This window comes from Penicillium manginii, assembly GCF_028828005.1.
Source record: "Penicillium manginii strain IBT 31320 chromosome Unknown utg000011l:1.0-1395921.0:1.0-1396616.0, whole genome shotgun sequence".
NCBI lineage: Eukaryota > Fungi > Ascomycota > Eurotiomycetes > Eurotiales > Aspergillaceae > Penicillium > Penicillium manginii.
Window position 1 is genome coordinate 110,916 of NW_026643112.1, and position 16,477 is coordinate 127,392.

Genomic DNA, 16,477 nt, shown 5'->3' on the forward strand with positions numbered 1-16,477 from the left:
TTTGAGTCTTGATCATTTCGACGCCAGGTTAACCGAACCACCGTTGCCCCCGAACGGACAGTCCCAAGGCCCCTTAACCAGTATTCTCGTTTTTATGAGAAGATGGAGTGAAAAGTCAATAAAATAATCTCGAATTTAATTACTTGATGGCCAGGTCTGTTTTCCTGATAAAATGCATTTCGCTATTATGCTTTCGGGCATGTGTCTCACATGGTCCTCGGGGATTACGCTAATGCATACTAATGTCAAAGACTTCGGGTAAATCCACCAATCTGTACTAAGCAAGATATTTTTCTTATTACATTGGCATCGGCGTTTCTGAATCCCTGTCATTGTGGTGTTTTAGCCAATGTTTGTTTCTCTGCGGTCGGGAAAGCCCAGTGCGAGCTTGGAGCGTCTGCCGGGCATTCCATGTGAGTGCCTTGCGAGTGGTTGTCCTCTTCCGAGCCCTAAACCCCCTTTCGGACTATGGTGTTTGGATTTGCCGAAGTTAGACTAGGGGAAATGGAAGCTGCCGGGTACTTTAACTATAAGACCAAGGGTTTTTGTTAGTTAGTAGCTTTCCAGGCAGTTCCGTCCCTTAGTTGAAATTCCCTGTAAAATCTCGACTCCTTTTATCCATCTATTCACTGACGATGAGATCCTTTTCATTTATCGCGCTCATTCTAGGGGCTGTTTTGCCCTTTGTCGACGCCAATGGTCTGCCCGAAGTTATTTATCGTGATGTCGCGGTCATCGGAGGAGGCGCCTCCGGAGCCTATGCTGCTGTTCGTATGCGTGATGATATGAACAAAAGTATTGCTTTAATTGAAAAGCAGAATATCCTGGTACGTCTGATAAATGAACCGCGCACAATTTTATCGCTATAGATTGCAACGATTTGGTTGGATTATGGAAGAACGTACTGATGCAATATCAATGAGCAGGGGGGTATGGTTGACACATACGTGGACCAGAAGACTGGGAAAACATTTGACTATGGAGTTCAGGGTTTCCTCAACGTTAGCGGCGCGACTGACTTCTTTGCTCGCTTCAATATCTCGATTGGTAGCCACCTAAGCAGCTCGTCTTCAGTCACCCAGTATATTGACTTCAGAACTGGCAGCAAGGTCGATTTTACACCTCCATCATCATCAAAGCAGATTGCAGCCATTGCCAAATTCCTCGAAGTCATCGAACCCTGGGAATCAATGTTATTTCCTGGCTACTGGGACTTCCCCGAGCCCCGTGACATCCCAGAAGATTTTCTAATTCCATTTGGAGAGTTTTTGACCAAACATGGCCTGGAGGATGGCGCTCCTATCATTTACGCATCCACTGGCCTCGGCGTGGGTAATATGAGTGCAGTCACCACAATGTTTGCGCTGCAAAGCTTTGGTTGGGATATGGCGCGCGCCCTGACGGGCAAAATGGGACTGTTTACGCCTGAATCCGGGGGCAACCAGGTGCTCTACGATGCGATTGCGAAGGACCTGGGAGATGATGTTCTATACTCGAGCACTGTCATCGAAAGCCACCGCACCGACTTCGGAGTCTCCCTGACTGTCCGCAACTACAAGACGAATAAGGTGACAATTATCATCGCTAGACGACTTCTTGTTGCCATTGAGCCAACCAAGGAGAACGTGAAGACTTTGGATCTGAGCCCCTTTGAATCATCAACCTTAGCCAAGTTTACATACTCAAACGAATATGCTGGCTTGGTCGATAACTCCATATTCAACCAGAGTACTTACTATTACAACTTACCATCTTCCGCTGCGCCAAACAACACCCTTGTCTACCAAGAAGACCCCATGGTCGCAAGCTTCCAATACACTGGCCTCGAGAATTTGTTCCGAGTGATGGTTATCGGTAACACCACTACTACCGCCGATGAGGCCAAGACTTTGAGCCAGGAAAGCTTCAGTACCTTGATCAAGTCTGGTCGGTTCACCCCTTCTGCGCAAGAGCAAGAGCTCAGCTGGGCCGCTTTCTCTACACACGGTGCCATGCATGCTCGCGTTACTGTAGATCAAGTGAAGGCAGGCTTCTTCCAGGACTTGTATAAGCTCCAGGGCGCCCGTTCCACCTGGTGGACCGGTGGTGCTTTCTCTGCAAACTTCCAGACCCAGCTTTGGAAATTTGACGAGGGACTTTTCCCCAAAATTCTGAAGGGCCTCTAAAGGCGAAATGTACTCGGGTTTTGTTGAAAAATGGAAGTAGATTAGCGCGAAAGTGGCTTTGTGCCCTTGCTGTGATTTGTGAACATTAGATTTCGATTGATGGTCTGAAAGGAGGTTTCTTGGAATCTAGCCAACAGTGATAGACACTTACACACATGATATCAAAACAACCTAATGAACATTATACGTAGGATACGATATTACGTACGTGTGAGAGGATAGCAAAGAAAGATAATGCCAAAGTGGCGCTGGTCTTGTCATCGCCATCTGTCGACACTCTCGACTTCATGGATACGGCAGTCTTCCGCAAGCGTACAAAGAGGTTCGGTTTTTGATGACAAGGCTCCATGGAGCGAGCCAAGAGTTATTTCATTATTCGAGTTCTGAGATGTGTTGAATCTGTCGATGCAGGGATCGAGGACAGCCAGTGTACCCTGTTCTTTAGATATTGAGAAGTGCATGCAGGGTAGGAGTGAGCAATGGGTGGTCAAACTATCAGAGGTTAACATGATTTGCGCTAGTGGTGGGGGTTTTTGCGGGTGAAAGGGAAGCACTGGGAAATAACGGGCCCGGAATATCGGGAAAAGAGCTAGCTACTGGGCAATTGAGTATCGTTCTGCCGTTCACCAGAGGCAATGCCCTCTGCAGCAAGAACTAAGCCTCTGGCATTGCGCACCTCCCATTCGAATTCTTTCAAAGCCCGGAGTTCGCTTGACACGAAGAGACCACCGATTAATCCATCCAAGATCCCGGCGCCGAAATTTAACGTGCTCACCAGAATCAAAATGAATCCGATGTACGTCCGGCTTCCAACCCACCATATTCCAACCATACACCCAATTGAGATCAAAATGGAGACAATGAAATGGATGAGACGCCAGCGCCGTTGGGAACGTTCTCGCCTGACATAGGTGTGAATCATATCAATGATATGATCATAGGTCTCTGGGGTGAGGGCAGCGTTCGGGGAGACTTGTTTCGATGCAGTTTTGCGTAGGGAGGGAGAGCGAGGAGAGCCAGGTTCGGAAGATGTGCGAGTGGAGAGGGTGGCCCGGCCTGGATTACGAGTAATGACTGCTTCGACGGCGAAATGGTCGCTTAAGGAGCAGCGGAGTTTAGGGTGGCGTTGTATCATTCCCACGTTAGCAGATTCGACAGACCAACGCGGCGGAGGGAACTCTGGGGCATAACCACCATCCCCAACGAAGATATAGTCGAGACGTTTCGCACGTGGGTCCGGCGCATCCTTGTCGATAGTCACATCTTGGCCCTTGTCGAGTTGTTTGCGGAGCGCCTCTGACCATCGCCAGGTATTATATGAACCATCGCAGGTGGCTCCGTTTTCGATCAAGTTATACTCGGCGGAGGGGGTAGGACGGTTTCTCGCGCGCTCAACAGCATCGATCGCGGCGCCGACAGAGGAGTCCGGATGGAGCTCGCGCCAGACGTCGCGAACGGGACTTTGAGCGGTGATGAGACGATGAGCGAAGGAGGATGGCAGCATGTTAAAGTCTCCGAGGCCGATGACGAGATGTCCACGTTCGGCCGCGCCGCGCATGAGCTTCGATATTTCCCAGGCCTGGGCGGTGCGGTGGCACAGATAGGAGTCGTGGGGTTCACGTTCGTAAGGAGCGTGGAGGTGTGTGCAGAAGACCTCGGCCACATCTGCTATGCCAGGCCCAAAGCGGATTCGCGCAGAGGCTACACCCTTCCCGACAAACCAGTCACCGCGAAAAAAAGCAGTTGGTCGTCCGTTCAGGGGGTAGCCATACATGCCGCTCTCTTCAATGGGCCATCGCGACAGGATCGCCAGGCCCGCGCCAAAGATCCCCCCCGAAATAGAATTTCCCATATGGTAGAATGTGTTGTGTCTGCTGGCGAATACTCTCGTAGTCTTCTTGTGTCCAACACTCCTGTAATCCAACTATCTCCGGCGAAGGGTCGGCGAGTGCGAGCTGTCGTCCGATTTCCGACAGACGTTCACGACGGTACTTTGAGATGTATTTCAGACCCCAGCAGTTGAGAGATAAAATCCGAATCTTGGATGGAGCTTCATCGTGATCGTTTCCGTTGAAGGAGGCCATCGGAGTTGAGAAAAGACGAGGTAAAAGTTGAGGAAGTGGGAAATTCAAATTTGGGGAACTTCTGGGGAAGCTTCGATGTTGGCTGACTAAGACGTCCTTATCGGCCAATCTTATCTGCTTATCTTATCGGGCAGATGATTTGTCACATTTGCACCATTTGCGCTGCTTCCTAAGGCTACATAGTCTTTGTTATTTTTCATTCTCCAAGTCGAAGTGAAGATGTATCTTGATTTAGTGAGAACCTCGTACTGGCTATGTATATATTAGGAGTAGCCTACAGCCCGGCTATAAATTCACCATGTTCAATCCAAAGACTGTTTATAATATTTCCGAATGCATGCTGTACAACTGGTCGACTCAATCAAATTCCAACTTTTGAGGTCTAATAACAAAAATCAAATAGCCCGAAAGGAGAGAGAGAAAATGCTCAAATTGTGTTATTTACCTGGGTATTACAACCAAAAGTCTTGCGGCTGAGGGGGCGTGGCAGGTCCTGTCTGTCACGGTAGAAACAAGTTGAACGGGTAGGCATGCAAAACAACTTGAAAGAGGAGAAGGACAGATAGTATAAATACGCGAAAATGAAGACAGGGAAACAGAAGAAGGTCAAGTAGATCTCTTCGAATCCCACCATACTGGTATTGTTGGAAGCACGGAGGTTTATTTCGCAATGCTGGGACCTTGCCTACTTCGAATCGATTCCATCCAAGCGGTCCCAGTTGGCACACTCTCGAGGCCGCAGTCAATCAGTCGTTACAAGTGAAGCCGCCCCTCAGACCAGCGGGCCCGGCATTTCTCCCACCATTTCGGAATATCATATGCCCAGTGGGTTAATAAACCGGCAAGGAATCCGACGGCATCATTCTTGAAGCCAATAAGTACGCCAACGGTCACCATCATGACTGTCCAACGTCGCTTACGTTCTTCATCAGTTAGTACCGGCCCAATGTGTTGCTCAGCGAGGCCTAGAACACCACCTCTAGCCTGGCCCAGGTCTCGGGCACCAGAGGTGTTGAGGCTCTCGCCGACCATGGCCAATTCTAAACCAGCTGCAACCACCATCACGCCAAGGAATGCGGCAGGAAATCGCTTGAGTAAATCAACTAGAGTCTCCCCGAAGAGAAGCCCAATCAAAAGTTTCAGTAGTCCGAGAAAAATCACGCTTGCACCAGAGCGGGCACCGAAATGGTACTGCGCTGCGAGACCCCCCGATCCGTGGCAAACAGGCATAGCCCCAAACCAGCAGCCTAGCAGGTTCATGCCAGCAACACTGAGACCGATATGTGTGATCGAGGGAGCGTGGACGCTGGTTTGGAAGAGATCATGGGCCAGATGAACGACCGCAACAATCGAGTTAAGTGTAGTGAGCGGAATCTGCCCGATACCAGCATCAATGGCACCAACACGCCATTGATTCGGGGTCGGAATGGTCAGCCAAGGGTGCCAGATCTGGAACTGGGGTAAGAAACCCGCCAGGGCAGTGAGAATAATCGCAAAGACGAGTCCGATTATTAAAATAATCAACGCGTATGGGACTTTGCGATATACATTTGTCGTGACGAGAGCAATGAATGCCGCGATCGCCCAAATCCGATTGTCAGCCCAAGAAGGGCTTATCCAGCCAAGCGGGGACAGTATAGTCCCACAGGCCGAGATACAGAGAGATAGACCGGCGCCGACCTGGATTCCCTTGATGACAGGAATAGGAATCACACTCGAGAACCAGTGCAGAAGACCAGTCACGCTGAAAAGGAGGATGCAAGCTCCGACAAAGATCCCCGCCGCCGTAATTGAGCCAGCAGAGAAGCTACGCGCTATAGCAACGGCTGCAATGGCCTTCATAGGCTGGACTGGTAGTGGAATCCCAAAGAATACACCCGTCAAGATATTATAGATACCCGAGAAGACCAAAGTACTCGCCAGTGAGACTGTGTTGTTGACGGCGAGAGCAATGGCAATCGGCAGGAAAGTTCCCAAGTCGCCCAGCGACCCGGAGATTTCAGAGACATAATTATGTCGGAATGTATGTAGATTATGACGCGAGACCTCTCGCAAGGAGCGTGCAGGCATCGCCATTTCGTGGTAAATGACTTAACATGAAAGATGATGATGGAGCTGAAGGAGAAAAGGATAAACGAGGGGGATGACTGATAACCCCGCAAAGTAGCAAAGTAAGCAATTCAAAGATCCGCACTCACCCGCACATCACCCACGTACAGTCGATTAACTCGATTCCCCCAGGTTAGTATACATTATGCAATGTGAAACTTCCATCATAGAAAGGCTGGGATTGAATGAAAAAAAATATCGACGTTTCGGTGTTGGTAAATTAACTTCTGGCTGTGGTGCAATAGGAAACAGCACAAGGTGAGACCTGATGCATCTCATGGGTCTGGTCATCCATAGAGAAAAGAAGAAATGCAGAAATACAGAAATAGAAAATTTCAAAGAGTTGGGAATATCTCACACGCTAGAATTCTGTGGCCAATTTGAGAGCGGTCTTATCCAGTTGGACTGCAGTTTACCGGAGATCCCCGTATTCGATTGCCTTCACTCCGTAAATGCTCTCACTTATGTGGAGTTCACGTGGGAATTTTTATCTGAGAGATTCAAAATACTCTAGGGTACCTAGATACTACCCTGCCTTGCTCATCTAGGTAGAGTCGCCGTCGACCCCCTGATCAATAGCCACGTCCACGTATACGCAAGAAAAACGAATTCAACGGAAGCTCAACCAACGTTGTATTTTCCAACTTGAAGTTATAAAGCGGTTCAGCCCATGCTGTTAACCAAGCATATAGCGGTATTTGCAGCCGGTGAGCGCTGAAAAATCGAAATTTCTCTTGTGCTAGATTTCTAGGTACGGAGCGCCCGCGGTCGCAGAAGATACTAGTAATTCCTACCTCTTTAATACTAGTACCTTTTAAACCAGTCCTGGAGGGTGGCGACATGTCCTATTCAGTCCCTTGGGGTGGGTACTAACTACCATCCATGGGTAGTTACACGTTGCCTATAACCCATGTGTTAATTCGATATTTAATTCACCGGAGCGGTAGCATAATGGTACTACAGACTCGGACACCTGGGCACCCGGTCACTTTTATCCTTTTGGAGAAATCCGTTCGAACAGCCCTGAAGGGTTGGGTTTTTTGAATGGCCAGGAACTTGAATATCTTACATTGGTAGCCAGAGCTCCCAGGGGCTTAAAGGCAATAATGCACTGATTAAAGCTTGAATGTTGCACTGAATGTGCAACATACCTCCCGACTCCCGAATACCTTTAATTCATAGACTCCGGGACAGCTTCGTTACAACATACGGACGTGGTGTTTTCACCATTGGCATTCAACATAAGCAAGATCTCAAGCAAGAGTTAGTGTCAATATTAAATCAAACTATTCTAGCTCTCCGACCACCCACAGGGTGGAATAGCGCAAGAAAATGTACTAATCAATAATAAAGCGACCCCAAACAAGTAGACTATGTGTTATGGAGTGGTGGAAGAGCCATTGACGAGTAAATTCTACTTTGATTGATTTTTAACTACCTGGGCACCTGGGCATCATACATTGTGAGATGACGCTAGAGATCCTACTTGCAAGTCTAAACACTGCAGGGCTCTCAACTCGTCCAAATTCAAGATCTCAAGGATTTATCACATAACATACTTCACCGTAACGCTATTGCGGTCAACAGAACTTGACGTCAGGATTCTATTGTTTTGCCTGATATCGATGAGCGTTGCATCGGATGGCCCAACGACTGATTTCCTCTCGATCGCCAGGGAATTGAGGAAAGTGACAGTCCCAAAATTTGCCAATGGAACTAAAGAATTATTGATTTCAAAATCCTCCACAATCCATTCCGCATTGTATTCGCAAAGATCCCCCTGAATGCCGCTGTTAAATGTGTGAGTCACGGATCTACCGGTCGATATGTTATCAACCGTGGCAGCGCCGGATGTCTTTGAGGTAGCATCCACGGTCATTCTAACAAGGTCGCCAGCCGAAATATTGATATCACTGAAATCATAAGCATAATCCGGATACTACTCGTACCACGCTGAATAGGACGTCGATCTGCCCTGGACGCAGAAATCAATACCGGTTTGCAAAATCGCCGTACCACAGGTGTCTCCATCAATGCCAACCCATGCAGAAGCACAGTACTGTTTATTTCCGTCCCCATAATTGGGGACTTGCGGGATTGGAACGATAAAGTCTGCTGTAACGGCAGTGTAGTCGGCACCGATCAGAACAGCACCAGCCCAGTTGGAGCTGTACTCAATTTTTGATGTTTTATTAAGACGAAGGATCTCATTGGTACCAATTTTGTAAGGAGGATGACTTTCGCGATTTTTCAAACGGGCAAGCCGACGAGATTCATGCTGGGCCTGGCGCTCTTCCGTGAGAGGTGCGGCTTCAGCAGCAATTGCCAATAGCATAATACTAAGCAGTCCGACGTAGATTTTCATGGTCACAGGCTGGTATAGCTGGTTTTCAAATAATCCCATAGAAGCAAGGAATGTCGGAGACATGAAGAAATAAAATAGTACTAGTAGAGCTCTGATTGATGAGAGCTTGAATAAAATGGCATTGGGCAGGAAGAACTTGGATAACAGGTGCCGGACCCACCTTTATAAGATTGTGAAATTTCTCTATCATAACACGTTATAGTTGAAGCGATGAATGGAGCAGACTGGGGAGCGCAAGCTCCATATAATATCTATTCGAATCGTTATATCTTTATGGTCCGGTCATTCATGGCTGGTGTCTTATACCACCTGGGCAGTGCAACATAATCACCAGGCACCATACCCAAGAGCGACTTACCTGGTACCTACGTGTCACCCCGCATGGGACCGGTGAATTGAAGATTTAGCTCAAATAGCTAGATATAAACCACCTGGGCACGCAATTTATTTACCTAGATGTCGGCGGAGGAAGTCAATACGTTCGTCCCAAATGTTGACCTTTCGAGTTCCCGTCGGCTATTAGTACTAGCAGCCTGACGTTTCCTTGCAGAAAGCATGGTTGTAAGTTCGCGCACATTATTCTTCAAAAATCTCGACGGAGGTTTTTGAAGAAACTGAGGAACCGAAACAATTCAGCGGCAGGGCTAATACATAGAATCGGAAAAGTCGAGTGCTAAAAGTAAGTTTGTCAGCTCTCGGACCGCTTGCCGCCCACGAATATTCCAGATGTTAGGTCTGGACCTCGCTGGCAATATTATCAGGGATAGCCCCAAAAAGAATCATCTTTATGGGTAGGGTGTTCATGAGCGCGAGCTCAGGCTGTCAGTTTCATACTTTTAACACGATATTTCTCTTCGGGGGAACTTATAATTCGACAAGACATGATCTAAAAGCTGAATTCGAGAGATTGAATTTTCCAAGTTTACTAGTATTCAAGAAAAATGCGCACCCGGACGAGACGCGACGGAAATAAAATGCTCCAAAGAGCCGCAGCTTCAAGTTCAAGCTCTTCAAGTTCTCACGCAAGATACAAGCCAGGAAGATTTTGGAATCTCAACTTGAATTTGACAGACTCGAAGTCGGAATTCAAGTGGGGGACTTGGAGTTCCTTATCTACTACCTACTAAGGATTATATTTGCCCCGGAGATGGGGGCGGAAGACGGAATAAAAAAACCGCTTGAATTCGAAGGAGTTGTTAATAGTAATTACAAAACGTACTTCTAGTAGGTACAACTTGAACCTCCCAAACCTTTGAAGGCCGAGGTTCCATGTAGTAGCTGTCTACCGGAGAATTGATCGTCTTCAAATATCACGTCCACATCTCACGCCGTTTATCTAGGTGATTGACTCTATCGAGGTCACACAGGACTTGGCATTGCCGGTGCTTTTCTGGAGATAGCAAGAGTCGGCACAGAAGTAAACAATACAATCTGCCGCTGTTATAGTAAAAGGAACCATCTTTAACAGCCCTCCACTGGCAGGTCAGAGCTGGTTCCAAAGGGGGCCTAGAGTACCTAGGTAGAATCATATTTGATACTCTCCAGGGCTCTTTGGCCAGATGTGCAAGTCGCCACCACGTACTAGCCCTAGGTACCTAGTGAAAGATGGGAATCGCACGCTGGCTGTCTGCGTAAGCAGACGGGTCGATCGCAGAGAACAAAACCACCACACCCGCAGGGTGCATGAATTAAGCAAGGCGTAGTATTGTGCAGGTAAATAGGCTTGTCCTCAGTAATGAACTAATTGAACTTCATACTCTATAGTGCTAGATACTAGTGATAGCAGGGTGGCTCCAAATATGGTCTGGTCGGTGTTGCAAACAGCTTTTGCTGTGTGTTTCTTAGTACTGGTGATTACCTCTATGGTAGTAATGTCTGAGTTAGAAACCGGAGTGACGAATATGTCCCAGGTGCAATCCAAATAATTTTGCATTGCTCGCCGTGCATAAAGAAAAGCTTATGAGAAGCTTCACCCGCATCAAATAGACCCAGAATAAATTCCGCGTTCTCTTCGTCATAATAATAATATAACATGATATTTGTTCCTTGGAATTCGTATAAAACTCAATTCGCATGTGGTTGAGATGAAGGAATTTTCTTTCTCGAAAGCACATGTCCAGCCATCGATACCAGGGAACACCTTCACAAAATTTTGGGTGTGCTCCAAGATATCCAGAAAATGTGCGATCTCATTCAGAGAATCTGTCCCCGATTTCGAAGTCAATTTGCTTTCATACAGTCGTGCTACAAAGAAAGAGTTCTACTTGAACCACGATTTTGATTACCTGCAGCATTTAGATGACACACCAATTGCTCTTGTCAATCACTGCTAAACATCACGACCCTGGATATTTGTGAGGCTGAGCTCTTAAAATTTTCAGGGGGTTTTAATCGTGGGTAGAAAGTCAACATAATCGAACATCCAAGCCGCTACTCAAAAATTGTCGGCTCTTCCAAGAGTGTTCGAACTTTCCCTTACGCAAATTCACAAAGACAATCAAAATGTCGTGATTAGAGATTACGGACGGTAGGTTAAAAGAGAAGGCCCGGTCTTTGATACTACGGTCCCCGGCCACCTATAAATATATAACTTTGTAGAGTGCCCATGGGGTGTAATTGTAATGCGAGCGAACGCCGAAATGTAAGAGTGTGTAAAGCAGGCTTGGGAAGGGCAGTCGTTATTGTAAGAATCTTGGAAATTCCGAGATTGATTCAAAGTAGAGAATGTATTTTCTAGCATGGAAAGAAGATTCTCATGGTGTGTTATACGCTAGGGTTGAAAATGGACTCCTATAGTAATACTACTAGTACAAAATATTTAGACTAGTACTTATATTTATATATATCAATGGATCCTACTAGTTTAAACTCGGCTTGTTCCCCACCGGTCGGATCTGATACAAACCCGGCCGAGTGCGGAAATCTCTCGGAGAAACGCCACCTGGTTGTTCCTCGGGCATTTCAGGTACCCAAGATCGGCGACAACTCCGGTGTCATTATTCGTTACTCGGGGTCTGAATAAGAAGAAAAATTCCGGGAAATTTACTAGGTCCAATTCAGTTGCTGTCCGCGCGCGACTTAACTCGGCCGGGTGCCACCCGCTTCCGACATTACATTTACTAGGTACAGGCTCAGCTTCTGTTGCTTGAGAAAATATAACTACCTCAAATGCCCTTAAACATCCGATTTTATTTCACCTTTCGACCGTTCAAACCTGGGTTTTACGTACAGACTCGCCGTGCGACAACTCTTTGCCCTTTGCCAACCCCACGAAACAAAATGTTGACTGACGACAACACAAATTTTGAGGCTATCCCTGTTCGTGCAAGCCTCATCCCTAGCCTTCAGAAGCCAGTTCAGCAGGTTCTTTGGATAGGATGCTCAGATAGTTGCTTCGAAGAAACGAAGATTCTCGATCTTCTGCCCGACGAGATGCTGGTACATCGCAACTTGGGTAACATGTTAATTGAAGGAGACATGTCTTCTGAAGTCACCATCAAGCATGCAGTCTCAACGTTAAAGGTATTTCAAAGAATTTATCTATGCATTATCCTGATTCTAATCACCTGTCTCATAGGTCAAACACATAGTGGTGTGTGGCCACTACGGATGCGGTATTGTGCGAGCAGAGGCACGGCAGGGTTTGAATGGTCCTTGGTCAGGGTATGTAGCCCAATCTAATGCTCCGTTAAAAGATGTACTGACAATTTGAATAGTCAATTAAATGCCTTGAGCTCAACCTTCAGCGAGACTATCAGTCACCTTTCAGCCTATCACAGAGACCGCGCTTTTGTCGAACTGAATATTTTCGCCCAGTTAAACTATCTGCGGAAGTTTTCTGAAGTACACAACGCAACGAAATCAAGAGGGCTCCAATTGCATGGAATCGTCTATGACGCCAATACAGGAAATGCATTCAGGCTAGCGGATGGGGATCATCTTTGAAGCCTTGGAGGATATACTATAAATACATGTTTTCTATGGAGTGAATCTGAAGCCCATCACCTTTTCTCAAATTGAATCAAATATCAAATAGACGCTGAGCTATTCAGATTTTTTACCTGGCGCGAGGCAGTATATCTTCTTGACATCTCGGAGCATTGCCTCGAAATCGACTTCCAGGTCTCTCAATAGACCATCACGAAGGTCAAATACTAGCCCATGGACAATGGGATACTGGTTGTTCTCGTAACTTTGCTGGACAGCGGCAGTTTTGATAATATTCCTGCACGACTCAATGACGTTGAGCTCGATCAACCTGTTGTACCTCTTGTCATCCTCTTTAATCGCGTCGAGCTCCTGTTCATGAAGGCGATAGACATCACGGATATTTCGAAGCCATGGGTTCAGGAGTCCCAGATCAGCCGAAGTTAACGCGGCTTTAACCCCTCCGCAGTTATAGTGGCCACAGACAATGATGTGCTTGACATGGAGGTGTCTAACGGCATAGTTAATCACAGACATCACATTTAAGTCGACATTCGGGACCAAATTGGCGATGTTCCGGTGAACAAAAACCTCCCCAGCTTCCAAGCCCATGATTTCATTTGCAGGCACCCGGCTGTCGCTACAGCCAATGTATCTATCGGTTGTAAGCATACTTTGCATTCGCGATGCGTTCTGAGATGGCTGACTGACAAATAATCTGGCGACTGCCCCGCGGAGAGCTTGTCAAAGAAGGCAGGATCCCCGTTCGTTTTCGTGGCAACCCATTCTTTGTTTTTCTTGAATATGGTGTCAAGGGATGGCCGAATAAGGCGATTCATGTTGGAGGCAGTTGTTTGCTGAGATTCACCCATTGAAAGAGATTTTTTTTTTCTCTCTTGCAGGTGTGTGAATACCCCGCAGGTGTAATTTCTCAGTTGACGAGGGAAATCGACCACGCAGCCTAGGCCCACTTGGATGTCTTATGTTGCTACCATCCTGTGGGTCTTTGGCCGCCGTCGGATCCGAGAAATCCCTCATCGGTAAAAAGCCCCCTTTTTCTACCCAATGTCCATATAATTATATGGGATTAATTATTCTTGTATCCTTTGATATGATTCATTAGCCGACATCTCTTATTTGATTGAGTATAGTCCCACAATTCTGCCCCACGGCGATTTCAAACTGCATTCCTACTAGTAGCTATGATGTCATATATCCGAGTCAAAAGTGATTTGTCTTCCTAGCGATAGCACGCAAATATTTAGGGTGATACTGCCAGTGCATAGTTAGATATATTTAAAGATGCATACAAGAGGACTCACCGCCGATGAAACGCTTCTAGAAATTTTGTTGGCATTTCCTTCGAGAACATTGATTGGGATACTACTCAAATTTAAGTTCTAACGGAGATATCCAGCAAAAGCTTCTACTAGTAAACACCGGGTCTTGACGTGATAGTAGATATTCAAGCTAAACTGACCTAGGTAGCTAGTAGTCCAGATTGAACTTGAATTTATTTGACCCTGGAGCAACTTGGAAGGTGAACTTGAACCTGGGCCTGTACCAATAAACCCTCATTTGGTCACATTTCTCGCTTGGGGTCCTTAGCAGTTCTACTAGCAGTATTAAATCAACAATATCTACTCAGGGTCATCATGGTTTCAAAGTGGAATTCCGAGGTGGAAACTTCACAGTTTATGTAATAAATTCAACCACCGTTGTTAAAAGGATTATTCCTGGTTACATCATGGATCCATACTACCCCAGATCAATCGACTCCTTCCCAAGTTACAGACACAACATAGAGCCTATTCGATGTCTTGTGTCATTCAAGTTCTCAACAAAAAGACCCTTCTTGTAATACATGGGTGGTATAGATCCCATTCTGCTCGGACTCGGAGGTGCCAACCTTGGAATTTAATCCCGACGTCTTTCGCCGAAAGACGACCTGCCGGTCGGCAGACTAGTATTTTTTGCTTATTTGGCCCGCCTCGAGGTCAGTTTTGGACTGTTCTGCGAGAGAAATATATTCCTCCGTACTTTTCAACTCATGACGAGGATCATTTGTAGGATCATCGTTGCTTTGTCCCTTATCATCTTGGACGAGATGGGCTGAGGCTCCAAATCGGGTTTCGGTGTAGGACTCCGTGCCAACTAGATAAATAGTTAGAGAAGTTCTGCAGGACCAGGACCTCTGCAATGATATTTTCTCAAGATCGCCGTGACGGTGTAACTCACATATTGACCAGTAGACATATTTGCATATTACCGATGCCCAAGTAGTCACTGCAATGAACTGGCCAAATCCCCATGAAGTCCAGTCAATAATGGCCATGTCTGCGCTACTGATCATTAACGCGAAGCATGAGATATAAATCAGAGCAACCAAAAGAAATGCCGCCTCAATGAGAAACGTCATTATGCCCCTCAACACTTTAAACCAAGTTTTTGACCAAAGCTCCTTAAAGGTGGTGACAAGTTGCAATATCCGTGGTCTACCATCGGCGTTTAGGAGCAGAAGCTTCTCAATATGAGGCCAAAAGAACATAATCGCAGTGACCCCATACAGACTCAAGCAAAATGGGCTTATCACTGCAACAAATGCAGTGACTGGAATTATGGTATTTTCAATTTGATCGAGAGTGCAGTATCGTAGTGGGGTGGGTGTTGGCCGCATGATGTGGGAAATGTGCCACGCAGGCTGGTCATGTCGCTCACTTTGGGCTCCCGGAAAACCGAATACAGTGCACACTCGGCGGTAATCATAGTGGCAGTTGAGAGAAAGAAAACCCACCCCGAACACATATTTGATCTTTGGAGCGTCCAGAGACCTAAAACCACTGGCAGGATGCCGGCGGCAGCGCACAGTCCTGCAATCATATGATCGACCCATACAATCACCATATTGGTAGCCGAAAAGATCCCGTTGTGATTTTTAGACAACAGCACAACACTCTGGCACGCAATCATGAAAAAGCATTGTGTCTCTTGTAGCTCGACAAGTATAGATTTCATAACGAAGTTTTGCTTGTCGAAGAAGTTGGCAATCTTTGCGCTATGCCCAGCAGTGATATCGCTGAGCTGGGTCTTGTTTGCTTTCCGGCCCACCCATGATAATTGACGGAGAACCTTGGGTAAAATTCTGAAGAAGCGCAAAAACAGCCAGATCGAAAGGACGAGACCAATCTGGATAAAGTATGATGCGTATACCTATCACATCCATCATTAGTCACATACATTTTGAAATTATTGAGCCACCACTCACCCCGGGGCCTCCAATGTCTGTATTTGCCTGCTTGTTGATATTATCGCAATAGCCGTTGTTGTCAGCGAAGTATGGGTATGGGTCCAAGCCGACGCCAAATTCAAATGAGTCTGTGACTACTTGGGCTGGGCATCCCAACAAGTCTGGATCGGATTTTTCGCAGTATTCGAGAAGACATTGATAAACCGTGTCAGTTAGATTTCCAGTGAGCGATTCGCTGGCTTCTGCACATGCATAGAGATTATCCATGGAGCTAAAGACATAATCTGGGTCCTGGCACAGCGAATCCAGAGTTTTGTTAGCCATTTTGGACAGAAACCTCCAGGGCTGTTCCAAGGTTGGTAAAAGTTTGATGAGTGAGTCACTGACGGACCCAGATGAAGCCAGTACGCTTTAACAGAAACGCAAGAAGACAAAAAGGACAGATAGAAATAGTAAAAGAATCACACCAGTGGTCGCCAATAAGGGGGTACCGGTAATATATACTAATAAGAATCAGCCGCCTTACAAGGCTGAGAGTATCCCTGGGAGCTGAGCGAGTCTCCACAATATCTTCAGTTAA

General features: G+C 46.6%; 8 protein-coding genes across 8 annotated transcripts; 2 read left to right on the forward strand and 6 right to left on the reverse strand.

Moving 5' to 3' along the window:
- Positions 1-635: 635 nt before the first annotated feature.
- On the forward strand, positions 636-2,165 carry N7533_013303 (NAD(P)-binding protein; the record flags this gene model as incomplete). Its single annotated transcript, XM_057109953.1, has 2 exons — positions 636-827; positions 927-2,165. 2 exons carry the CDS (start codon positions 636-638, stop codon positions 2,163-2,165), a joined length of 1,431 nt encoding a protein of 476 aa, XP_056952655.1.
- A 589-nt stretch (positions 2,166-2,754) lies between these two features.
- On the reverse strand, positions 2,755-4,249 carry N7533_013304 (inositol phosphosphingolipid phospholipase; the record flags this gene model as incomplete). The annotated part of the gene is made up of 2 exons (XM_057109954.1): positions 2,755-3,947; positions 4,051-4,249. 2 exons carry the CDS (start codon positions 4,247-4,249, stop codon positions 2,755-2,757), a joined length of 1,392 nt encoding a protein of 463 aa, XP_056952656.1.
- Positions 4,250-5,002: 753 nt separating this feature from the next.
- On the reverse strand, positions 5,003-6,325 carry N7533_013305 (putative sulfate/molybdate transporter; the record flags this gene model as incomplete). Its single annotated transcript, XM_057109955.1, has 1 exon — positions 5,003-6,325. The coding sequence occupies one exon, from the start codon at positions 6,323-6,325 to the stop codon at positions 5,003-5,005; it is 1,323 nt and encodes a 440-aa protein (XP_056952657.1).
- A 1,579-nt stretch (positions 6,326-7,904) lies between these two features.
- Positions 7,905-8,786, reverse strand: N7533_013306 (A4/G1 family peptidase; the record flags this gene model as incomplete). Its single annotated transcript, XM_057109956.1, has 2 exons — positions 7,905-8,271; positions 8,308-8,786. The coding sequence occupies 2 exons, from the start codon at positions 8,784-8,786 to the stop codon at positions 7,905-7,907; spliced, it is 846 nt and encodes a 281-aa protein (XP_056952658.1).
- A 3,216-nt stretch (positions 8,787-12,002) lies between these two features.
- N7533_013307 (putative carbonate dehydratase) lies at positions 12,003-12,668 on the forward strand (the record flags this gene model as incomplete). Its single annotated transcript, XM_057109957.1, has 3 exons — positions 12,003-12,245; positions 12,301-12,386; positions 12,440-12,668. The coding sequence occupies 3 exons, from the start codon at positions 12,003-12,005 to the stop codon at positions 12,666-12,668; spliced, it is 558 nt and encodes a 185-aa protein (XP_056952659.1).
- A 99-nt stretch (positions 12,669-12,767) lies between these two features.
- On the reverse strand, positions 12,768-13,489 carry N7533_013308 (carbonic anhydrase; the record flags this gene model as incomplete). Its single annotated transcript, XM_057109958.1, has 2 exons — positions 12,768-13,305; positions 13,362-13,489. The coding sequence occupies 2 exons, from the start codon at positions 13,487-13,489 to the stop codon at positions 12,768-12,770; spliced, it is 666 nt and encodes a 221-aa protein (XP_056952660.1).
- Positions 13,490-14,613: 1,124 nt separating this feature from the next.
- Positions 14,614-14,985, reverse strand: N7533_013309 (DNA damage repair protein (Rad9); the record flags this gene model as incomplete). The annotated part of the gene is made up of 2 exons (XM_057109959.1): positions 14,614-14,804; positions 14,889-14,985. 2 exons carry the CDS (start codon positions 14,983-14,985, stop codon positions 14,614-14,616), a joined length of 288 nt encoding a protein of 95 aa, XP_056952661.1.
- A 281-nt stretch (positions 14,986-15,266) lies between these two features.
- On the reverse strand, positions 15,267-16,221 carry N7533_013310 (uncharacterized protein; the record flags this gene model as incomplete). The annotated part of the gene is made up of 2 exons (XM_057109960.1): positions 15,267-15,860; positions 15,916-16,221. 2 exons carry the CDS (start codon positions 16,219-16,221, stop codon positions 15,267-15,269), a joined length of 900 nt encoding a protein of 299 aa, XP_056952662.1.
- Positions 16,222-16,477: the final 256 nt, after the last annotated feature.